The sequence below is a fragment of the Rhododendron vialii genome, chromosome 8a (assembly GCF_030253575.1).
Source record: "Rhododendron vialii isolate Sample 1 chromosome 8a, ASM3025357v1".
Classification (NCBI taxonomy): Eukaryota; Viridiplantae; Streptophyta; class Magnoliopsida; order Ericales; family Ericaceae; genus Rhododendron; species Rhododendron vialii.
Window position 1 is genome coordinate 26,950,819 of NC_080564.1, and position 23,964 is coordinate 26,974,782.

The window sequence follows — 23,964 nt, forward strand, 5'->3', positions numbered from 1 at the left end:
TCTCTCTCTCTCTCTCTCTGGTTTCAAAATTTTGAAATTATCCCTCCAAGTCCAAACCCCAGATGCCGCCACACTCAACAACTCTTTTTTAACGGTCCCCTTCTCTCTCTCTCTCTCTCTCTCTCTCTCTCTCTAGGGTTTCACAGATCCACGCCTTCAATCCCTTGTAATCACATGGCGTTGCCTTCCTCCGAGTCTAAAGAATCCTATTGCAGGAAGCAGAAATCCCTTGGTCTCTTATGCACCAAGTACTCTCTCTCTCTCTCTCTCTCTCTCTCTCTCTCTCTCATGCTCACTGCATGAACTCGGTTTATCTCTCTTCCTTATTATCATTCTGATGTTAGCTTGACAAATATGTGCAGTTTCTTGAGCTTGTACAACCAAGACGGCATCGAAACAATCGGACTTGATGACGCTGCAACTCGATTAGGTTTCGATCTAACTTGTAATCTCAATACCCTTTTGGATTTATGCCTTGGAATAGCTATAAAAACAGGTTTGTGTGGTTCTGTGTGTAGGAGTTGAGAGACGGCGGATCTACGACATTGTTAATGTACTCGAAAGTGTTGGTGTAAGATCCCCAATTTTCTCCCCTTTTTTTCCACCAGCTTGAGATCCACATATTTATCTAAATCAATTGGGTGTTTTTTGGTTGCTTATATTTAGGTTCTGGCAAGGAAAGCCAAGAATCGATATTCGTGGAAAGGGTTTGGAGAAGTTCCAAAGGCTCTGGAGGAATTAAGGGTAATTGCAACTATATGTGGGTAGATTTTATCTACCTCCTTCTATATCTAATTTATAGTCCATTACGAAAAGTAGTCTCTTTCCTAACAAATTTTTTTTGGAACTCTTTCATGCATAACTTTTCAAAATTTTGCACCAAATTAAAGATCTAACCGAGGTACTACATTTCATATGAAAAATTCAAGAAATTATACCCGAATTTTTATTTTTATTTTTTAAATTTGAAAAATGACTACTTCTCGTAATGGACTATTATTAGGTTAGGTATGGAGGCAGTAGTTCATTTGTGGACATAGGATTTAACTATGTTGTTTTGAACTTAGCATTTAGCAGTTATGTTTATCACTTTGCTAATTTCTTTACCTTCATGGTGTATGATAGGAAGAAGGTTTGAGGGAGAATGGAAATGACTATACAAGAGTATGTTAATCTGGGCTTTACGTTAATAAACAAATCTTTGATTCGTCACTGCTTGCATTTGGCTGTAACCTGTAGCGTGTTGATAATTTTACGTTCTTTGTAATAGGTTTCTGATGATGAAGAAGATGAAAACAACCCCACTCCAATTACTTCCAGCCAGGAAGAGAAAACAAATCCTAGTTCTCATACTAGATTCTCAATGGCATCCAAAACTGGTAAAGTGTTGAAACTGAATGCAATACTTGTAGGTGCCACTTTCTTGTTATTGTTTTGTAAATTTTTAAGTTTTATAGAAACTTAATTTGCTCAATTCGGTATGTTGATATAGGTTTTGTAATTTCCTTATTCAGTATTTGGCCAATTGACAAAACAAAAATCAACCCATCCCAATTGGATGGGTCAATCTGCCTTTTTAGTTTCTTACGAAGATACTTTTGTTGGCAGACAACAGGAAGGAAAAATCTTTGGGACTTCTTACCCAGAATTTTATCAAGCTCTTTCTTTGCACTGATGTAAGTACATTTTTTTAGATAATGACCTGTATTCTGTTGCAAGTATGTTGAGCTAGTATGCTTTAGCTTAATTGTCTTAAATCACTGGCTATAGGTTGATTTGATCTCGCTTGAGGAAGCTGCTAAAATATTGCTTGGGGATGCCCGTGATCCGTCAACAATGAGAAGTAATAATTCTTTAGCTTGTTACCTAATGTTACTAGTTACTAGTTACTACCAACTGAAAGTGGACTGAGAATTTTCATGACTAACACTCTCTTCGTAAGGTAATTCTGCAGCTAAAGTGAGGCGGTTATATGATATTGCAAATGTGCTGTCTTCGATGAATTTCATTGAGAAGGTAAAACGAATGAAAGAATCCACGACACATGAAATTGCTCTTTCAATTTCTCGTATATTACTTAAGTTCTAGTACAGTAGCCTAATCCAAATATTTCTTGATTGGCACTCAGGTCCATCATCCAGACACAAGGAAGCCTGCCTTCAGGTGGTTGGGAATGAGAGAGAAATTAGAGGATGGATCTGCAAACTCTTTTGTTCCTATTGAGTCCAAGAAAAGGACATTTGGGACTGAGATCACAAACACCAGTTTTAAAAGAACCAAGGTAATTGATGGGAATTTGAACCAGATTACGAAGCTCCAAATGCAAATGCACGTGAAACAGGAGGTTTTGGGGAATGACTTCGATAAGACCAATTTGGAACGGGATTCAAGAGAGTGTTCAAAGAGTTACCACTTTGGTCCATTTGCTCCAGTCAGCGTGTCGAAAGCTATTGCTGTTGAGAATAAAAAAGTGAAACAGGTTCATGACTGGGAAAGTCTAGCCTCTACGTTTCGTCCTGAATACCATAACCAAGGTACCATTCACGAGTCAGTACGCTGTTAAAATCTATTGCTTCTAGCTGCAATTTGAGTGGTTTATTGCATGCTAATCAAATCGTGGTTAACGTCTTAGGAGAAGATAAACAGCATTTTAAGTTCTCAAGACATAATTCCCTCAACCCTAGAAAAATCTCTACAAATCTTCTCACACTATTCAAATTCACTGAAGAGAAGTTTCATTGGTCATTTGGTATTGGTTGCCAAATGCCAATATATTTTCCTGAACTAGTTTTGATTTCTTCACTTCTTTTATAACCATCAGTCTAGAATCTAGATCCTCATATTGTTTTTTTTTTTTGGTTTCTTGTGTGTGGGTTGCCATGGAAGATAGTATTTACTTGTTCAGTCTCCGCAGTAATTGAGGCACGTAAAGCAATGCCCACATTGACAAAACACTTGTAGTTTTTTTTTTATAAGCACAAAACATTTGTAGGTGGCAACGTTATTCTTGAATCTTGTCAAGTTTTCTTTTAGAGCGTTTGAGGTTGTTATTCACACTAGTCTAAATGCTGAGTATACAACTCTAATTTATTTGCTTTTATGGTTTCCCTTTTCCTTGCTAGATAACTCATAATTTGTGTTTTATTGAAATCATTTCAGCTTTGAGGGATCTTTTTGATCATTATATGGAAGCATGGCAATCATGGTACTCTGAAGTTGCCGGGAAGAAGCCAATACAACTAATGTCCTAACGACTTCTGCATTCATGCTCTAAGTTCACTTAACTGATCAATTACACAACTAGATGACTGATATCATTCTTAGCAATCCTTTTTCTTTTTCAGTTGTTCCTTAGTTTGTTTTCGAGTATTTGGAAAGAAGAGATGGCCTCATTGACTGCATAATCTCTATGCATCAACTTGGAAAGGGGATCCTCTGGAGTCAACTGGATTCTAACATGAGATTCTATTTGTACTTTGCCAAATTTGTGTTTTCATTTGGTAAACCCTATTACTACCATTTTCCCATGATGTATCTATGAGGGATGAAAATAAATTTCCTTGTATCTTTTTCACGACATTGTGACCATTTTTGTGACATGTATTTTCCTTTGCCAAATTTTGATGATATTACCATGATGCAACATAACAAAGTCCTACAAGATAATTTGATTACATGTCAGATTTTTTTGAGCAGAGAGCAAGAAGGTAATTCTACTTAATGCACTCCACTAGGCAATTGCTGATTAGTAAGGGGCAAGAGAACCCTTTTAACACACAAATTGAAGGATGGGTGAGGTTGTCGGGCCTGCATTGATAAGATTGTTTAGCTAGTTTTGGTGGGTTTTAGAATTTTCTGTTCTAGAAACCGAACAATTCTAGAGCTGTTTTCAGCAAGTGGGATATTTGGTTCTCTTATGCATCTTTTATATGAGTCATGAGTGATTCTCGTCAAATTTTCGCTCCAAAGGACTGTTTTCCATCAAATAATGGAATCTTTTGCCAAGCAACAATGGAACCTCTCATGGGCCCATGAGAACTGCTGGGTGACAGTCGAATCAGCACGGTTGCAAGGCACGAGAGCGTTGTATGCACGTCTTGCCACCATCGAGGTTGTTTTGAGATAATGGAACTTAAAAACAACTACAAAGTCATCATTGCCAAGAAACCAATATGTTAAAAAACTATGAAGTCATCATTGCCAAGAAACCAAACTTAGTAGAATTGCCACCAACTGCCAGACGTCTAAAACAATTGAAAGATTTGAAATGGTACATAGAAAAATTATTAGGAATTTAAGTTTCATTGAAGACAAAAGAAGACAAGAAAACTAGCAAACATAATGAACACAGATGAAGGTTTGCAGCAATAATACAACACCTTTAATCCCAGAAAAGGCCTGTGCTCCTTAAACCAGTTTAAAAGGCCAAAGTCTTATTCCAGGGAAAACGTCACGCAATGTCTGATAATCCAAGACTAGCTTTAAGGTTCCACCAAGTAGATCCAAGACCGTGATAAACAGTGGAATCAAACTGCCCTCGCTAATTTACACGATATAACTCAGTTATTATTCTTTTACTTCCTAAAGCCGTTAAGAGGTTTTGGACGCTCGGCCCTTCAGCTAATGTTGTACAATGGAATTATCTCAATTCGGCTTCTTGAGGTGTCTTCAAAGCTTTGAAGGAGACTGATACCACCCCCATGGATCATCAGAGATGTACTGCGTGACCTGCTTCACACTCAAGTAGTTCTCAAGTCCCCTGCAGATGAATAGACCAAAATATAACTAGTTCTGTGGATATGGTAAATCCATTGGATGCCCCATTACAACAGGCATCCAGCGAGGTAGTGACTCATCTATCCTCTTTGAGAGGTTACTCGATTCAAAGACTAGGCCATGTTTAGTTGTTCTACCGAGAGAAAAGATTGCCATGTAAATTACTCATGATAATCTTTTCCAGGGAACTTGAGGCTTTAATGCAGGGGCAGAGCCATAATTTTCACCAAGGGAGGCACAACCGTATGTCAAAGTATCAACTGAATTTTTATATTTGACAGTAAAGAATAGTGTTTCCAAAAAGGGCAAAACAAGAAAAAATAAAAGCCTGCAAATTTGTAGATAAAATAAAATTGTAGGTTAAGTATAATAGTTTCCAAAACAATAGAGGACAAAAGTCAGGTTTTTTTTAAAATTGTGGCTTTTTCTGTTTTGTTTAACCCTACAAAAGTCAAAGTTTACAACCCAGTGGGGTCAATTGACTGCACTAGCCTTGACAAGGCTCTGCCCATACCATCATGTGCTCCTAGTTCCACCCAAACTTAAATTGAAAATTTGACACTCGATTCCTAGTTGTTTGAAACAAGATAATAAGAAAGATGTTCTGCATTACCATTCTCCTAATTCACGCCCGAAACCACTGCGCTTATTGCCCCCCCATGGAGCTTGAGAGAAGCAAGGCTGTGAGCAGTTGACCCAGACGATGCCAGCCTGAAGAGCCTGTGGAATATCAAAACCAATCACATTATAGTTGATCTCCAGCTAATTTTAGTTTCCAAGTCAATTTGAGATCGAGTCCATTTTTTTTTCCAAAGAACAAAAATAACACGCACCTTCGTCACCCGCTCACACCTGTCAAGATCTTTTGATATCACAGCAGCACCCAGGCCATACCTGTGAAGCCAGAAGAATCAGGAAAAATTATACTCATATCATACCAGACGAGAAAACTCGAGAGTAACTCACTGGGTGTCATTTGCCAGTTCAATGGCTTCATCTTCAGTGCTAAATGTTTTAACGCAGAGAACAGGTCCAAAGACTTCCTCTCTCCAAATTTGCATGGAGGTTGTTACATCAGTGATGATCGTTGGCTCAACAAAGTATCCCTTCTTCAAATGCTGCCATTAATTAATGATGCAAGTGAATCATCCAAGCAAATCCAAAAAACAAAAGCATTTCAGACCTTGACAAAAGAACTTTACCTGAGGACGAGCCCCACCACACAAGATGGTTGCACCTTCACTCTTGGCCGTCGAGATGAACTTCATTACCTTCTCATGCTACACCATGTAAATGCTAGGGAGTTACTATCTTAATGTAATCAAGGAACCTTACATTCAAGCTCCATGAAACATAGACATTCAATAGCGCCATACATCATCAGTTCTATGGATCTGCAGCTGGTAGCGCAAGATTGATTTGCAAAATCATGCATGCTAGATTCCAATAGTGACTTTTGTGGAATTGTCTACATCCCTAGGATAATAATAGAATAGAAATTTTTACCTTCTCTTCAAAGTCCAAACCCTTCCAATGCCACCATGCAAGAAACTAAATTCTTTTCGTAGTAACTGAAAGCCCCCCCAAAGCAAATTGACTTTCAAGATACTCAACTCAGGTGCAAGTATTTGGTGCCAGAAAAGCTAGTACACATGTCTCGTGTAGGACATTCCCTTTTTTTGTTTCTAAACTTTACATAAAGAAACTGTGAGTTGGAAGTACTTGTTTATGACGACTACGCATGGGCTTCCCAAAAGGTGATTTTTCAGTAAAAATATGTGGCTGGAAATGCCAAAAGCATAGAGAAAGAAGCAAAGTAAAGAGAAAGAAGCAAAGTAAAGTAGCTCATGAGTAGCAAATTTTTTTTACCATTGTAGAATATCCATCAAGATGAGAGACGAATAAATAGTTATAGAATGCCCCAGATTGAGCAATTTATACCAAACTAGAGAAGGATGTAAGAATTCTCTGTTGCGATGATATCATGCACAGGGAAAAATCCTTACAAGATGAATCAACATCCAAGAGGGGCAACAAACTGGGTTGGCCAAGGCCTATGATTTCCATATGGAAGGTCATTGGTTCGAACCACAAGAGGTGGACTAATAATTGAGGGAGAAGTTGGGCAAAGACCCAAACACCCTCGTCAGCACAAGGCTGAAGGTGGTGGCAGTACAGAGGTACACCAATGCCTTAGAAAACACACACAAATGAGCTCAGTCTTAGACTAACCATACCTTGGTCTAACTGTAGATGCTTTATTTAGTATTTGTTTTAGGTCTCATGACTCTCATCAGAGACCTATTTTGCTTCTATGCTAAGTCACCGTACACTTTATAGGGCTCTTACTGGATTTGTAGTAGTCCAATATAGCTGAGATAAGATTCTCTCTTATCCCCTCTTGCAGTCTCCTAGGAGCTTGACTCCTAGTGAGACCTATATTCTTCTTTCTGGACGAGTATAGGTCCGGTTCTTCCGAACACCGGTCAAGGGCTCCAAACTGTCTTGGTTTGCCATCTGAAGTTACTTAGGTCGCCTCAGGAGGGAATTTTGCTTCCTCATATCACATCCATTGAGAGGCCCCATACCAATCGCAGTATATTAAAAAGTTATGTGTCTGGGCTAATTAACTTAGCTTTCACAGTTAATAGTATGATAAATAGCCGAACACGGACTACAGTTCAGAGTTTAGCTATTTCTGTATCCTACCATTTTCCAAGAAAAAGATGGCAGAATGTCAAATCAGTCTTTTACCTGTCCTGCACTAACAACAGGGCCAAGCCTGCAACCTTCTTCCATAGGGTCTGAAATCTTAATGTTCTTGCACCATTTCACAAGCCTGTCCAAAAATTCTGTTGCAATGCTTTCCTGAAATAGTTTAACAAGATGTAAATCTGGTAAGAGCAAGATCAAATTTATATTGAGAGATTAGAATCAGAAAAATTAAAATCACCCGATTTGAAGTTTTTTTTTTAACTTCCCTCCTTACGCATAAAAAAAGAAGCGTCCTTGCGCCGTTGCAAAAAGCATTTTCTCCCGACACACTTTTAACTAAAATATTTTTTCAGAATACAAGTATCCATGCAAAATTCTATACTAGAATCACCAATACATCTATAAATCCACAATGAGATAGTAAACAATCCAAGCAAAAGCAGATAAAAGACTAGCATCCACACAGCAGGACACGGCCCTAGTACACTTCTTGCAGATAAATAAATGTAAGGCAGTCATATATCTAAAACATGCACGTACTTGCACTAGAAGCCGAGAAGTTGCACTGCAGATCTGACCATTTGTCCAAAAGACGCCAAAAATAGTCCATTCAGCAGCTGTTTCAATGACCCATCACAAAAGTGAACATACTGATATCTACCGCCACAAGGAGATTTCCTCTTTTCCTATGATGCAGGTTTCAGTCACTAGCACTGTTTGTTTTTGTTTTGTTTTTTTAGTATGATTTGTTTTTATCAAACAAGGATAATACTCATTTTAATTTGAATCATGGCATTAATTTATAACGCTAACAATGTTAGATGAAACGAGTGCTTGAAAACATGGAAGGCACTAACCCTTATCGAGGTCGACATCCTCAAACACAAGAATGGGGCTTTTCCCACCGAGTTCAAGTGTGACCGGCTGCCAAGAAAACAAGATTACTAAAACAATGTGAAAATCGTGGAATAAAAGCATTTAGTTGATAATGTGCAGGATAACAGGATGATGTGAAGTGTGAACTACACCTTCACAATTTGGGCTGCAGCAGTCATGATCTTGCTTCCAGTTGCTGTGCTTCCAGTGAATGCAATCTACCATAAAACAATACTTTCAATGGTTGGAGGGGAATCCTTAGCAATTGGAAACAGATATCAATCTTTAACCAGAAAACTGCAGCACCAATAATTTTCCTCTGTCCAACAAAGAGTACGCTACTGTCCTACAACGCGTCCTTTGAAAACACAAGGTCATGGATGCTTTTAAAATTCCCACCTTGAACTAACTATATAAGGCAGTTGTCAAGTATCATTTGGGGGTAATCTAAGAAGAGCAGTTGGAAGTGTAAATTGCCAACACACATAAGGGTGTCTCCTATGTCCGCTTATTCAACGAACCATTTGTTTGTGCACCAAGGAACTTATCTTAGTTGCATATCAATTTCAAATCCTGGACGTAAGAACCGAACCTTGTCAACATGAGGATGGGATGCCAGAGGAGCACCAGCTTCGGGGCCTAATCCAGTCAGAATATTAAGGACACCGGGAGGAAGTCCCACCTCTTTACACACTTCTGCCAACTCCAAGCAGGTACTGGATTGAATGTAAAGTAAAAAGCATATCCCAAAATAGTCCATGTAAAATTCAAACAAAGCAAATATTTAAAAAATTAAGACATACACTGATGCCAACTCAGATGGCTTGAGGATTGCAGCACACCCAGCAGCCAGTGCAGGAGCAACTTTCCAAGTAGCCATCAGTAGAGGGTAGTTCCTTCAGTAAAGATGGCAAGCAATTATTTAGCTATATAGTCTCTGAAATCCTTGCTCATGGTACATTGGTAACCAAAAGAGAAATTAATACAAATACCATCCCTTGTGCACCATCAAAGCAATCCATGAAGACAAGCCATATTAACTACCAATCACCCATCGTGCAAGGAGAATATATTTGAGAAACATAATGCAGAAGCTTGCCGACATAGCCAACATTTAAATTGTGAAAACATGTTAAAGCTGTTGGTAGCACCTAAGGCCCCTAAGCATTCACACGGCACATTCTGAAACATGCTCATTTTCTACATCTTTGTTTAAACTTAAATCATATTGGTAAAGAGGAAGAAAAGCAATAATATCATGCATAGCTACAGATGTCAAAACAAAGGTAAACTGATGTGGCAATCATATTAGTATGATGCTGCGTTAGCACAAAGAAAATTGGAGAAGGATGTAAATAACTACCATCTGCTATTTCATCTAACTCAAGGATCCCAAGAAGCTGGAGGAAGCCAGCAACGACTACAACATGCAGTCTTAAGCATCAAAACAGAAAAAGCCGGAAACTATGCAAAAGAATGAAAAGATTGTAAGGTAAATCATCCACCAAGCAAATTCAATTATAATAAAGAAAGAAAAAAGAAAGAGACAGAGTAATGTTTACAAGCAATTGTCCTGCCTAAAATCGACTTATGAACTCATCAAATAGGGAGAAAAAACTAGATAAGAATACGAACCACATATGAACAGTGGAAGAAGGAAAAACTACCATGGAGTGATTAGGCCAACAACACCAATCGGTTCCTTTAGAACATGACACTTGAATGTCTCCATTGGAAGAGAAACAGGAGCCTTTTGCTTTGCATCCAAGCCTTCAGCAAGGTCTGCGTAGTACTCAAAACATCCAGCAACATCATCCTGCATGGCACAGAGAAGCATGTATGTCATTTGTACATCCTAGCAAAGAAAATATATTCTATGTTGTTAGTGGCCATACTATATCCCATGCGGCTTCATCCAGGGGTTTTCCACAGTCAATTGCTTCAAGTTTTGCAAGTTCAGATTTTCTGAGTGTTATCTGCATAAAAAGAGATAAACCAAATTCTCAGGGCATGTAGCATGAATTCAATTAAAATCTCTGAAGCCCTAAGATGTAAACGAAGCATCACTTGATTTACATTAGAAAGCTCTAACAAAACAGCATCCATTGCCCTTTGATGTATTTGAATGGAATGGTTTTACATAAGAATGTCCAAGGAAAAAGCATCCCTTCCTCTAGAATAAGCTAATTAAGGTAAACAAACAGTAATATGAACTTCCTTCCCATTTAAAAGAATCATGAAGTGTATGATGGCAAGTCAATAAAACAATCATCATTTGCAGTTCCACCTTCTTTGTGACCCTACCACCAATGGCTTAGATATGTGTACAAAATAAACCTTACAACCATGTTTATAATGCACTCAAAAGTAGATAGCCTGTAGAAAGGTTTTATTTCTTGTAAGCCACAAAAGTCATAGTTTAGCTCAGAAATGCCAAGTAGCTACTTTTTCTTTCTTGAAGTAATGTTTTTACTCGATATTAGTTGATGGCCACAAGTCACGCGAAAGTCTATGACTCTATATTCTATGCAAGAGTCAGTGTCAATAAGCTCCAAGCTCATGAAGAACAACACGGACAATCAGCTGTATTTAGGGTTGATAAACAAAGCGAATGAGTCAAGCAACGAATTGTTCAAGCTTAGTTTGAAATCTTAGCGAACTTCAAAAATATGTTAGTTTGGACTGTTTTATCAAGCAAATCAATCTAAAACGAGCTTTAATCGAGTCAATCACTAGTTGATCTCAAGTAGCTTGGAATTTTTACACAAGACAAGTTGAATGAGCCGAGTAGTAGCTTGTTCAAGCTTGATTTGAGAACTTAACGAGCTTCAAAAAATGTTCAAGAACAAATCTCGAACGAGGTTTAATGAGTTCAACTCGAACTCAAACCTGAGTAGCTTGGTTTGTGTACACTCCTAGCTGTGTGGTATGCCCTTAGGTGTTCATGGTCCCTTGTGCCTTGAAGGCTCAATTAAACCACTCAAACATCACCTACCCCAGTCAAAAGATATGCAGATGCACTTCCAACCCTTTAAAACAGGTGACACATTAAAGACAATTCCAACTTGTTTCTCTTCTTTTTCTATTGTTTGATAAATAGGCATGAAATGAGAATTCGATTGTAATGAAAAAAACAAAATTTTGAGTCTAATTATGTGGAGACCAGAAGGTACTAAGAACATTTCAATACTTCAGCACACAGAAGTTACAGAATGAGAAGCCCACTTCCATTTAAGCAGGCATCAAACTTGGTAAGTAATTTTGACAGCCCCAAAAGGGAAGGGTTTTTCAACTTTCAAAGCGATAGGATACTTATAATATGTACCTTGGCAGCAATAGCACGCAAGTACTTTGCCCGATGTGCCCCAGATGCCGATGCCCAATCCCTGCCCTTGTTTCGAGTAAGGGCTCTCCGGGCAGCATCTACCGCAATCTCAACATCTTCCGGAGTAGCAGCCGGAATATCCCCTGATTACTCACACAGTTCAATACACCACAATTCAAAACACTACAAAATTTAATTCACACTCTAAATACGCAAATTATCAGTAACCCATGGCCTCAGGGAACATAAAAAAATAATAATAATAATTCTTCCTAGTTATTTTCCTCAGTTTTCTCATCAACACGACGAAGGCTGGATGAACAGAAAATAGTTTTATCAGCAAAGCTGATTATTACTAGCCAAATAAAGTAAGGATCCGACTGAAAGCGAGAAAAATGAGAGAAATGTAACTTTGATCGTCGAATGATAAACGAGTCAAACAAATACACGTCTGTATCAATTTTGGAGAGAGAGATAGAGAGAGAGACCTATGATCTGTTCAGTGGAGGGATTGATGACGGGGATGCGTTTCTTCTTGACAGGCTCTCTCCATTCACCATCGATGAAGAGCTGACGACATGGTATCGCGATCGACATTCTTTGAGGTTAGAGCCCGTATGTTCAGTATGACTTTGTAAAGGTGATTTCTTGATCGGGTTTCCTTTCCTTTTTATACTGCTCCTACTACTAGTGTTTTGAGTGAAGACTTTCTTCCTTTTCATCTTCTGTTGTTCATCTTCTGTACCAGCCTACCACGTGGTGTATTGGGGTCGTCTATTTTGGTTTTAGACTGTTTGGATTTGAAAAAAGAAAGAGGAAAGAGAGAGAGTGTGGGGTGAGAGGAGTGGGAGTGTTTTAATTTAGACCGTTTAATACATTTTTGAACGGCTGAATGTGTCTGCTCGGGCACCACGTGGTGCCCACTCGGTGCATCTAGACCGTCTATTTCAGTTTTGGACAACTCGGATTTGGATAGAGAAACAGAGTGTGGGGGTGAGAGGAGAGAGAGTGTTTTAATTTCGACCGTCCAATACACTTTTGAATGGCTGAATGTGCTCGTTCGGGCACCACGTCAGCAAGGTGACGTGGTATGTACCCGGCACAGAAAAAATTCTCCAATTTGTCAAACAGCCACTCCCAATTTTTTCCGAAACTGCTTATGCCCACTTACACTCAAATCAAACTAATCTCTTCTCCGAGCAAAGATAGGTCATCTACGTTAAGGCTAGAAAATGGATAAGAAATTACCTTTTTGCAGCCTAGCCTGAAAATCATGCTTTGTTTGGATGGATTTTTTAGAATTCTTTAGTTTCATTTTTGGGATAATGATTGGACAGAAAAATTATGGTGATAATTAAAATAGGGATAATGAGTGGTGAGAAATAGAAAGAGCAATGAGAATAATGATTAGAAATAAATGTAATGAGTGGAAAGAGAAATAAGAGTACTGATTGGAACTATAGGTAATGAGTGTTTTTTGAGTTTAGAATTTTTTTTCAAATATGGAACCAAACAAGGCAAAAATTTCTTTCGGCCTAAATTGAACCTTGGTCAATTGTGTGGTGAACAAATCCACAAAAACAAACCGAACTAGGGTGTTATAGCTAAATAATCCACATGGCAATTTTTTTGTGTCCAGGAAACATTTTTTTTTGAATTGTTAGAAATCTAGTCTACTTTTAAGGGGGTGAGGATGGAGCACTGCTAAGTAACATACGGGTGAGGCATGTCTAAAGGATATCAACCACCACACTAAGCACTTGTACTCTTGACGAGAATTGAATACTCATCTTCCATTTGGTTGTGGAAGAAATGAAAAAGTGTATTGGACTACAAATCCGTTGACAATTAAGAAAACATTATTGGGTGCTACATGTACTAATGCATGTCCACCCTTTTTTTTAAATACAAAATAATAACATTATTGGAGGCTGATGACTACGGCAGGATTTCGACTAAATTAATTTCTCGGGAAAACGGTCATTATTAGATGCCCTTCCAGTTTTGTAAAAAATGAAGTTTTAGAAAAATAAGGTAATTTCAAGCTCAAAAATCATGTATTTTTGCAAATAATTTTTCTACCAATATAGATATTGTTTTATAGATCTCATTGAGATCTTTTAAACGGTGTAAAAAAAATTTAAAAATTATTTTTTATTTTCATTATATTTGAACTTGAAATTACATTCTTTTTAAAAAAAAATTTAAAAAGAAAGCAGAATCAACCATCTGTTCTGTTTTGTGTGTTCCACTGTTTAAGTTTTGGTCCAAAGTGATTTTCTTTTTATTAAGGTGTCTTTTCATCCAATATGATTTTTCATTTTGGTTTTCTTTCTTCATCCTTCTACTTAAGGATAAACTAAAGGTGAAATCACACAGAGACTCCCTTATCTATACATTTTGTAGACGAAACCCCCTAACGTTTAAAATCACCTATTCAGACCCCTCATCTATATGGAAAAAAATGGGCTAACTCTATTAGTGGAATGAGGAGAAATAACGATCTTACCCCTCACACACTTACCCTTTATCTATAAAAAAATTGTCCACGCTAACCCCTTCATCTTATCAGTCTTTTGACATGATTGGTTAATGGTTAGTATATGAAGGGGGCTTTTGGGCATTTTTAAAGGTTAGAGGGTGTTCATATCCAAAATATATAGATGATGGAGTCTTTGTGTAATTTCACCTAAACTAAAAACCCAAACCAATGTAGGTTTTTAAAGATTTAATTCAACTGCAAAAAGACAAAAAAACTTAAAAATTGGAGCGTACAAACAGAAATTTAGTTATAGGCGAGAAAACCACAAAGTTCAAACTATGCACAAGTTTTGTTGGACTATTTATTTAGAGGGTATTTCAGTCATTTGTCATGATATTTAAAACGTTTGTGTGATATCTAACATGAGGGGAATCTCATTATTGATTGATTAAATTTTTTTCATCGGCAGTGGAAATAGTAAGTTTTCCACCACTGCTGTTGTGAGCCCCACTTCGCATTTATTGTTATAATTCGTATCGTTCATCTTGTATGGCCTACAGAGTAAGGGGCTGTTCCACTTTTTAAAAAAGAAGGTAATTTCAAGGTCAAAAATCATGTATTTACGTAAATAATTTTTCTACCAATATGAATCTTGTTTGATAGGTTTCATTGAAATCTTTTAAATGGTGCAAAAAAAAATTAAAAAATCATTTTTCATTTTCGTTATATTTAGAGTTTGAAATTATATTCTTTTTGAAAAAAAGGAGGTTTTGGAAGAAAGCGGAACGGGACCTAATAAACTCACGCAAAAAAATCAGCTTGATCGGACACCATAGATCTATCAAAAGTTGAATATTAATTTTTAAATTGGACAACATAATTCTGTCAAGTTAAATTGTCAATGACTATTCATTTTACAAATCAAAATTCAAATTTTGATATATATGTCTAATAAAGCTAATTTGTTGAAAAAATGTATTTCGCTGCGGGCCCTATAAGATGAACGATTTAGATCATTAATAAACGGACGATGGAACCCACAACTACTGTGGTGGAAAACCCACCATTTCCACCGCCGGTTGAAAGTGATTTAAATCTCATCTCATTAATAGTTTTAAAAGTAAAGGAGGGTGTAATTTCAGAAACTTAAGGAAGATATCAGTGAAATTTACCCTCCTTTCTTTTCCTTCAACTTTTTCTAAGTCGCAAAAGCCAAAAAGAGTCTTAGAACATGGTACAAAAGGAAAATGAGACACAAATATAAGATACTAACTGCAAGCAAAAGCGAAAGTCGACTACATCACATTATAAAAAATACATCCATACACTAATCTACTTCAAAGTACGCCGGCCTCCCAAAGAAAAAATCACAGACAAAAAAAATAAAATTATCATACAAAAAACAAAGGAATTATTACACAGAAAAAGTGAGCGAAGGAAACTCAACGGAAGACAGAGAAATACATCTCATTATTGATTTATATATATAGATGTAACAGCTGAATATATATATATATATATATATATATATATATATATATATACACACACGGAAGATGGAACCCCTGCTGGGCTGCTAAGAAGAAGAAAAGATAGGAGCAGGGGTGGCTGTGGTACTGGTGGGCTTGTGGTGGCACTTGTCTTTGATCCAGTGAATGGCAGTGGAAGTGCCTTCCTTGACCTTCTTAACCCCAGTTGAGGCCACTGCTTTGGTCCTGGCTAGTCCTTCACCCACCTTGTTGTTCCCGTGCTTGGCCTTGGCCGCAGTCGCGTTGCTACTACCGCCGTTGTAATTGTAACCGGTCTCTGCTGGGACTTCATATGAGCTGCTGGTTGCTTCCATTTCCTTGTGTATACCAGGTTAGACAAAGAGGGAGAGAGTGCAAGGGGTGGGAAGAGGATTGGAGGATTTGGTTTTGAAGGTGAGAGATAGATATGGAATTGGGCCTTGGTGGGATGCATTATATACAGGCTTAAGCCAGCCAGGGACAAGAGATGAGTTTTTCAACAAGAAGGGTTGGCCAGCGGTCACACCGGGACTTATTTACTCGTTCTCAAAGTTTCGAATTCGAAATTTCTTAGATGTTATCAATTTATGCTGAGCATATACAAAGTTTTTCTCTAATTTTAATTGGGAGTCCCGCTGCTCCCATAGGTAAACGATGAAAATGATCCCTCAAGATTAATCATAGTACACGTAAGTTGGTCCGGATATCTGAGTTATTAAAAAATGGAAGCTGTTTTTCTTTAGTTGGCCGGTTTGAAATGAGAATATGCAGAAAAGTCTATACATAAAAGTTTTTGGCCATCCAGAAGCACGACGAATATGTACGCGTTTACTTCGCAAAAGGCAGATGAAGGTCACGGGCCCACGGTGGGGTTCCGCCGTAGCTTCTCGAACATTCATAAACCATCCTCCCTCTTGGGAAATATTTTTAGTACCGGATGGGTATCATGTGGTGCTCGCTTGGCGCATCCAAACCCTCTATTATATTTTTGGACGGCTCGGATTTGAAAAGAGAAAGTATTGGGGTGAGAGGAGAGAGAGGTTTCAATCCGAGCCGCCCAAAAGTGTATTGGACAGCTTGGATGTGCCGAGCGGATATCACGTGGGATATACTCACCTGGCATCGAAAAATTTCTCTCCCTCTTGGTTTAGTTAATGGGAGAGGATCTCGTCCAGTCTTGGATTTCAACCAGTCCGGTTCAGTTTTGGACTATTTGTAGGCCTTTTTTGGGCCTACAACAATGATCGAAACCATTTAATTTTAGAGTTTGTCAGCACTCAGCAACATTGACCATATAAAAAATCACGTTGATCGGATATCGTTTGAAATAATATAGAAATGCATTGATCTTCAGGTACTTGTGTTAAATAGGTTGCAATCCAGTGTTGCACACTTTTTTCCTTACAAATTAATGCATTTGGAAATTATATCAAACGATATCTGATTAACGTGATTTTTGGCATAATTAATATTCTGATTATTGTTGTGGATCTGGGAATGACCCACAAATGGTCCAAATTGAACCGGACGGGTTAGAAGAAACTTGACGGACCCCTTAGTTAATTGGTTAGTTACAAGCACTCTATGTTGTGCGGAAGCATTAACAAATACAAAAAAACGAACGTGATTATTGGCATTGCTATGTAATTGAACAAAGAATAGGAGAGAGAGAGAGAGAGAGAGAGAGAGAGAGAGAGAGAGAGAGAGAGAGAGAAATTTTAATCAATGGAGAAAGTTTAACGCAAGTTAAAATTGAATACAAGTGCCTGACGTAAATTTGTGTTTTTCGTAGAATAATAGTACCCTAAAATTCAAATACTAATTCACAACGACAACTATGTTTTTTTGTTCCAGTTTCAACTTCTTCTTTTTTTGTTTTTTCGTCTTTAGTAGATCCTTTTTTTCGTCATCCAGGTTCCCCCAAAAAAAGAAGTTGCCCTCCTCTAAAATACGTTCATTGGACAAACGAGAAGCTTTTTAAAAAAATGCAAGTTAGAGGAGGTTCATTTGTTTTTCTCGCAAGCAATTTTCACAAACAGTAAGCAATAAAAGTTGTCACTGTGTTTCGATTTTTTATTTCTTTATGTAAAACGAAAACAATTTCAGATAGACAGATATATATAGGCGTCATATGCATAGAATGGCGTGACGCGTAGTCGAAATATTTCCTAATCGATCACTACAACAACAAAACCAAACGGGACAAACAAAGAGAGATCAATGATAGAACGGAGGGTATGTTTTACTGCATGTGATTGTTATTCCGGAAAAAAAAAATGACAAAGTTCTTGTAATTTTTGTCTCAAAAAATCAAAATAAAAAACACTCCTACTTAAAATGCAGAAAATCAACTTCTTGTACTGATCAATAGGTGTCCGGATCCAGCAAGTATTTGCCGTACAGCCACTTGGAGGTGTTGAGAGAGCATCTCCAATGGATTCAACCGGATATAGATTCCGGCTGCTTTGCCAATCATTTGTGAGCCTTAACCCATTCCCTCCTCCAATCCTTAAGACGAAAACCATCGCCCTTCTCCAACATCATCACTCCTCTGGTACTTTCATGTCCAACTGTAGTGCCCAATGCATTAACCATCCAACCTGGACTTCTATGAAACAGCGATAAGAGAATTAAGGCTTACCATAGTCACGGAGCAGACTTGCTTCCTCCTCCGTGTTGTCAAACCACATAGTTATCTGAGTTCTTGCATTCCATTCATACTGAAACATTGGATCACCGTCTGTTCAAGTATTCAGCAGGTCAATCAAATTCAACAAGTTACCAAGGGAAAGAGTTTCTCACTTGTTTTTCCTGCTCTTCATTTTGAGCAAAAGTTGCTTTGCGCTCTCTAACCAAGGTCCTAAAAGAAAGCCTTCTTGACAAGCTAAAAGTGTGTCCATATCTTCAACGAGCTCTATGAACTTTTGGCTCCGGTGAGCAACTCCATGTACATCACCTAGTCGATAAGCTTCTATGATCATCAAGAATAATTCGTTCGCATATTTGGCCAAAGCTTGTCTTGTTAGGTCAACAAGGTCATACCTGAGATTGCACAATATACAAGCAAGGTTGACATGAATTTACGACGACAAAATGCATATGGAGACCAATGAAGAAATAGACAGAAAAGAAGTGACTGGTAGAATTTCAAGAATCACGAAAGTCAATGAAACAAAGGATCCACTAACAGAATGTTTAGGCGATGTGAGCCTGTGGAAACTAACCTGTAAGTGTCACTTCCTGATAGTTCATCTCCACTTTTTATGAAGAGTTCTAACGCACGCACCACTTCTGAAGTTGAATACCACAAATGAGGTTGATCATAGGAACCATCCATTGTTTCTTCTAGGAAAGCCCTCCTGGATATTGGTTTTATGTTGCCATCATATCTTTGCCATATGAAAACTTTTGGTAAAGAAATGAGGGTTGGATCAATGTCTGGGAATGCTACAATTACATCCCTGTTCTTATCCTGTTCCAAAATTGATATATATCAACTCAAGCTGATGTGCTTGGGGATCAGTCAATTGAATGGATTTGCACTATTTGGAATCGGCATAGAGGCACACAATCAAGATGAAAACCCAACTAGCTATAGTTCCTGTATCGGTCTCATCGAAGGATTGGTGGATGCTGCTGCAACTTGCTTCCAGGAAGACAACTCGGTAAGAAATAATTTTGCATGAGGTAAGAAACACAACCAACTTGATAACACTGGTCAATATCGATTCCCCGGTCCTAATATTGATTTTGTCTTTTCCGTTAATAACTTGGTTCTGTTGTCATTAATAGTTGCCTAGACGTTAATGATGTGGAATATCTGCATATTCAAATCACGATAAATAAGAAATGCTAGATTTCTGTTCATTATGCAGAGTAGTGATAATACACGTCACATGCATCAACATACCATAAACTTGACACAATCTTCTTAAGTTTAAAAGCAACACATGTCAAGAGGAATCGGTACTGGAATTATAGAGTTGCATCAGTAATGCTATATCCTATTTAAGAAAATAAACTACTCCATTCAAGCTCGCTTGCCCAATGTGTCAAATACAATGTTATCAATCATTTTTAGGAGTACTGAGAAGAAAGCCTCGCTTTCTTCTCATAGAGATAAAGAATTTACCAAGTATGATTACTTACATAAGCACCATCTGTACAATTGTAAATTGTGTGATATAGTATACTCCAGGCATCTTGCATTGATGAAACATATCTCCCATACCATCTGCTTGAATAGGTATCAATCCACATCTGTAAGAACAAAATAGTGCACCTGAGTAGATATCCGGACACATTGATTAAGGGGGATTCAAGGACAGGAAAATAACGGGTTCTAGGTTTAGAGGGTTGACTGATTATGTTTCCACAGTAGTAGTGACAAGGGGCTAATTACCAATGAAGTTTATTTGATAACTGTTGTAACATATTCCAGCCCAAAAGGAGGTTTTCCCTTGATTAACCCTCGGAAGAATCACTTACTTCTGAATTACCAAAATCTTTCAATGCAGAGTAAGTAGGCGCAACATATCCAAGGCTTTGGGGCATAAAGAAACATAGCATTACCTTCACATCGACTGCGTCATGTTGAAAAGCCATTTTAGCCATCAGATCATAAGCAACGGGATTCTGTTCAATACCCTCCATCGACATTCCAACACCAACCTTCGACAAGTGAAAATGTAGGGTGAGGTACATGAATCAAGTGAAAGTATAAAGTAGTAGAGGAAAAAGGGCAGCATTGAACAATTTATTCTGTTTCGAAGGTAAGGAGACATAAGATAGTTGAGTGCAAGATTGGAAACTTAGCTCCACCAAAATGTTCTTCGAGTGAGGAAAGGGTGACCAAGGAGATCTATACTCACAAATAATTGCTGATTTACGTGGTCCAATCTATTTAGTTTTTCTGTCTAACTTAAAACTCTATAAACACCAACAGAAAAAGAAAAGGAAAAAGACGAAGAAAATTGCTTATCCGGATTTACATGCAAATAAATCTGAATATTTCAATTTCAGCATGATAACAGCGTCAACATAGACAATAATAGGGACATAGCATCAAATGAGCATTTATACAAATCGCAAAGAAAACAGAATATTACGTGGGAATGTAGGATTGACAAGCGATAGCCATTTGCTCTCATAAACCATTGATAGCATCCAAGAAACTAGACCTGTACTCAAGGTTGTGGTGACAATTAACCTGTCATATCGACTTTGTGCACATAGATTACACTTTTAACCTTGTCAGATTCTTCACGAGCAAGAGACTATTAGGACTTGATAAGTTCCTCGATCTTTCGAGGTATAGGGGGGCCGCTATTTCAGTGGTAAAACTTCCTGACAGCAGCCTCTTTGTGCATATATCGCCAAAAGTTAGGTCTGTCTCCAATCCTCCCTTGCCCATACCCACATCGAGTGGGGATTATATTGGTACTGTTAAGTTTGTCATAAGTTGCTAAGCATACGAACAAGGATCAAGGCACCCTGCTCACTTGATGTTTAGCTTAAAAGTTAAAACTAAACCACTGAAGCATGTCTAGTGACTAAAAGGGTTTTGCCTTTAGAATCAAGTGCCACTACAATGCTGTTTGACAGAGATTTCACTTGTATATTTGGCTCTGCCACATGATATTAGCAATGCATCGTAAAGAAAATCTGGAGCTACGGGCAACAGAGTAGAGACTTGCCATTATTGAGTTTTTACTTATTCGAGCTTCAACAGGTCCAGATCCTACAGCATCTAAAACCCCGTACATCTCAGAGTTCCCCGCAAAATTGTGCCGCATACACCTGTCAGCATTAGTCCACGAATATCAGAAATGCAATATGGAGGAAGAACATGAAAGAGGGAAAACACAAGAGTTCTTGGTCGCTCGTGAACCAAGCTTATTTAATAGTGGCTATTTGTCGATACACCTTCGGGTGGTTGAGAAGCCTAATCTGAATATTTCTTGATTGGCATTCAGGTCCATCATCCAGACACAAGGAAGGCTGCCTTCAGGTGGTTGGGAATGAAAGAGAAATTGGAGGATGGATCTGCAAACTCTTTTGTTCCTATTGAGTCCAAGAAAAGAACATTTGGGACTGAGATCACGAACACCAGTTTTAAGAGAACCAAGTTAATTGATGGGAATTTGAACCAGATTACAAAGCCCCAAATGCAAATGCAAATGCAGGTGAAACTGGAGGTTTGGGGGAATGAGTTCGATAAGACCAATTTGGAAAGGGATTCAAGAGAGTGTCCAAAGAGTTACCAGTTTGGTCCATTTGCTCCAGACAGCGTGTCGAAAGCTATTGGTGCTAAGAATAAAAAAGTGAAACAGGTTCATGACTGGGAAAGTCTAGCCTCTACGTTTCGTCCTGAATACCATAACCAAGGTACCATTCACGAGTCAGTATGCTGTTAAAATCTATTCCTTCTAGCAGCGATTTGAGTGGTGGATGTTGTATTTATTGCATGATAATCCAATCGCGGTTGACGTCTTAGGAGAAGATAAACAACATTATAAGTTCTTAAGACATAATTCCCTCAACCCTAGAAAAATCTCTACAAATCTTCTCACACAATTCAAATTCACTGAAGAGAAGTTTCATTGGTCATTTGGTATTGGTTGCAAAATGCTAATATATTTTCCTGAACTAGTTTTGATTTCTTCACTTCTTTTATAACCCTCACTCCAGAATCTAGATCCACATTTTTTTGGGTTTCTTGTGTGTGGGTTGCCATGGAAGATAGTAGTATTTACTTGTTCATTTCTTGACTTACAAATTGATAAATTCTCACTCCACAAAGTAATTGAGGCATGTAAAGCAATGCCCACATTGACAAAACATTTGTAGTTGGCAACGTTATTCTTGAATCTTGTCAAGTTTTCTTTGGTCTAAACGCTGAGCATACAACTCTAATTTATTTGCCTTTATGGTTTCCCTTTTCCTTGCAAGATAACTCATAATTTTTGTTTTACTGAAATCATTTCAGCTTTGAGGGATCTCTTTGATCATTATCTGGAAGCATGGCAATCATGGTGCTCTGAAGTTGCCGGGAAGAAGCCAATACAACTAATGTCCTAACGACTTCTGCATTCGCGCTCTAAGTTCACTTAACTGATCGATTACACAACCAGATGACAGATATTATTCTTAGCAATCCTTTTTCTTTATTAGTTTTTCCTCAGTTCTTTGTTTTCGAGTATTAGGAAAGAAGAGATGGCCTCATTGACTGCATAATCTCTATGCATCAACTTGGAAAGGCGATACTCTGGAGTCAACTGGATTCTAAGATGAGATTCTATTTGTACTTTGCCAAATTTGTGTTTTCATTTGCTAAACCTATGATATTACGACCATTTTCCCATGATGTATCTATGGGGGATGAAAATAAAATTCCTTGCATCTTTTTCATGACATTGTGACCATTTTTGCGATATGTATTTTCATTTGCCAAATTTTGTTGATATTATACTATGATGCAACATGACATAGTCCTACTAGATAATTCGATTACATGTAAGATTTTTTTTTCTAAGAAAAGGGCAAGAAGGTAACTTCACTTAACTCACTCAACTAGGGAATTGTTGACTAGTAAGGGGCAAGAGGACCCTTTTAGCACACAAACTGAAGGATGGGTGAGGTTGTCGGGCCTATGTCATAGGCTGGCTTCCCACATCGGGAAGTTTGGATTTGTGTGTATAAGATTGTTTAGCTAGTTTTGGTGGGTTTTAGAATTTTCTGTTATAGAAACCGAACAATTCTAGAGCTGTTTTCAGCAAGTGGGATATTTGGTTCTCATGAAAAGAAGAAGAAGGGATATATGGTTCTCCTGTGCAACTGTTATATGATTATGGGTGATTGTAGTCAAATTTTTGCTCCGAAAGGCTCTCTTCTTTCAAATAATGGAACCTTTTGCCAGGCAACAATGTTAACCTCTCATGGGCCCGTGAGGACCGTTGGGTGACAGTCGAATCAGCAGGGTTGCAAGGCACAATAGAGCGTCGTATGCACGTCTTGCCACCATCGAGGTTGGTTTGAGAAAATGGAACTTAAAAACAACTACAAAGTCATCATTAATTGCCAAGAAACCAATACGTAAAAATACTATGAAGTCAAAGACCAAGAAACCAAACTCAGTAGCATTGCCACCAACTGCCAGACGTCTAAAACAATCGAAAGATTTTAAATGGTACATAGAAAAATTATTAGGAATTTAAGTTTCATAGGAGACGAAAGAAGACAAGAAAACTAGCAAACATAAGGAACACTTAATACATGAAGGT

The 23,964-nt window shown here is 37.9% G+C and overlaps 3 protein-coding genes across 6 annotated transcripts; 1 reads left to right on the forward strand and 2 right to left on the reverse strand.

The window, feature by feature from the left end:
* Positions 1-23,124, forward strand: LOC131299126 (E2F transcription factor-like E2FE). 4 transcript variants are annotated; one of them, XM_058324711.1, is made up of 12 exons: positions 1-248; positions 363-430; positions 519-571; positions 667-744; positions 1,126-1,164; positions 1,271-1,379; positions 1,609-1,676; positions 1,771-1,843; positions 1,955-2,016; positions 2,129-2,163; positions 21,693-22,069; positions 22,671-23,124. In XM_058324711.1, the coding sequence occupies exons 1-12, from the start codon at positions 175-177 to the stop codon at positions 22,760-22,762; spliced, it is 1,128 nt and encodes a 375-aa protein (XP_058180694.1). In that variant the 5' UTR covers positions 1-174; the 3' UTR covers positions 22,763-23,124. The 4 variants fall into 4 exon arrangements, with proteins under 4 accessions (XP_058180694.1, XP_058180691.1, XP_058180695.1 ...); XM_058324708.1 differs by having other exon boundaries at positions 5-248; positions 1,943-2,016; XM_058324712.1 differs by lacking the exons at positions 21,693-22,069; positions 22,671-23,124 and adding an exon at positions 3,160-3,571 and having other exon boundaries at positions 40-248; positions 2,129-2,534.
* On the reverse strand, positions 4,284-12,421 carry LOC131299125 (aminoaldehyde dehydrogenase 2, peroxisomal). The gene is made up of 15 exons (XM_058324707.1): positions 12,181-12,421; positions 11,693-11,835; positions 10,263-10,343; positions 10,035-10,183; positions 9,171-9,263; positions 8,960-9,083; positions 8,520-8,585; positions 8,349-8,415; positions 8,032-8,108; positions 7,531-7,644; positions 5,979-6,056; positions 5,743-5,894; positions 5,610-5,670; positions 5,390-5,496; positions 4,284-4,759 (listed from the first exon to the last, which is right to left on the reverse strand). The coding sequence occupies exons 1-15, from the start codon at positions 12,287-12,289 to the stop codon at positions 4,669-4,671; spliced, it is 1,512 nt and encodes a 503-aa protein (XP_058180690.1). The 5' UTR covers positions 12,290-12,421; the 3' UTR covers positions 4,284-4,668.
* LOC131299127 (alpha-N-acetylglucosaminidase-like) lies at positions 18,254-21,421 on the reverse strand. The gene is made up of 4 exons (XM_058324713.1): positions 20,255-21,421; positions 19,832-19,942; positions 18,907-19,154; positions 18,254-18,724 (listed from the first exon to the last, which is right to left on the reverse strand). The coding sequence occupies exons 1-4, from the start codon at positions 20,384-20,386 to the stop codon at positions 18,481-18,483; spliced, it is 735 nt and encodes a 244-aa protein (XP_058180696.1). The 5' UTR covers positions 20,387-21,421; the 3' UTR covers positions 18,254-18,480.
* Positions 23,125-23,964: the final 840 nt, after the last annotated feature.

What these genes read in the sequence shown, in the direction of transcription:
- LOC131299127 (XM_058324713.1), bottom strand. Translation starts at nt 20,386, where the DNA reads ATGTACCTCACCCTACATTTTCACTTGTCGAAGGTTGGTGTTGGAATG. An exon ending in ATGACGCAGTCGATGTGAAG is followed by an intron (nt 19,943 to 20,254) that starts GTAATGCTATGT and finishes TTGTTCTTACAG; the next exon opens with ATGTGGATTGATACCTATTC. An exon ending in TCAGGAAGTGACACTTACAG is followed by an intron (nt 18,725 to 18,906) that starts GTTAGTTTCCAC and finishes GTGCAATCTCAG; the next exon opens with GTATGACCTTGTTGACCTAA.
- LOC131299126 (XM_058324708.1), top strand. Translation starts at nt 175, where the DNA reads ATGGCGTTGCCTTCCTCCGAGTCTAAAGAATCCTATTGCAGGAAGCAG. An exon ending in ATGTACTCGAAAGTGTTGGT is followed by an intron (nt 572 to 666) that starts GTAAGATCCCCA and finishes GCTTATATTTAG; the next exon opens with GTTCTGGCAAGGAAAGCCAA. An exon ending in TGATCCGTCAACAATGAGAA is followed by an intron (nt 1,844 to 1,942) that starts GTAATAATTCTT and finishes TCTCTTCGTAAG; the next exon opens with GTAATTCTGCAGCTAAAGTG.
- LOC131299125 (XM_058324707.1), bottom strand. Translation starts at nt 12,289, where the DNA reads ATGTCGATCGCGATACCATGTCGTCAGCTCTTCATCGATGGTGAATGG. An exon ending in CCCATCCTCATGTTGACAAG is followed by an intron (nt 8,586 to 8,959) that starts GTTCGGTTCTTA and finishes GTTTTATGGTAG; the next exon opens with ATTGCATTCACTGGAAGCAC. An exon ending in GTGGTGGGGCTCGTCCTCAG is followed by an intron (nt 5,895 to 5,978) that starts GTAAAGTTCTTT and finishes AATTAATGGCAG; the next exon opens with CATTTGAAGAAGGGATACTT.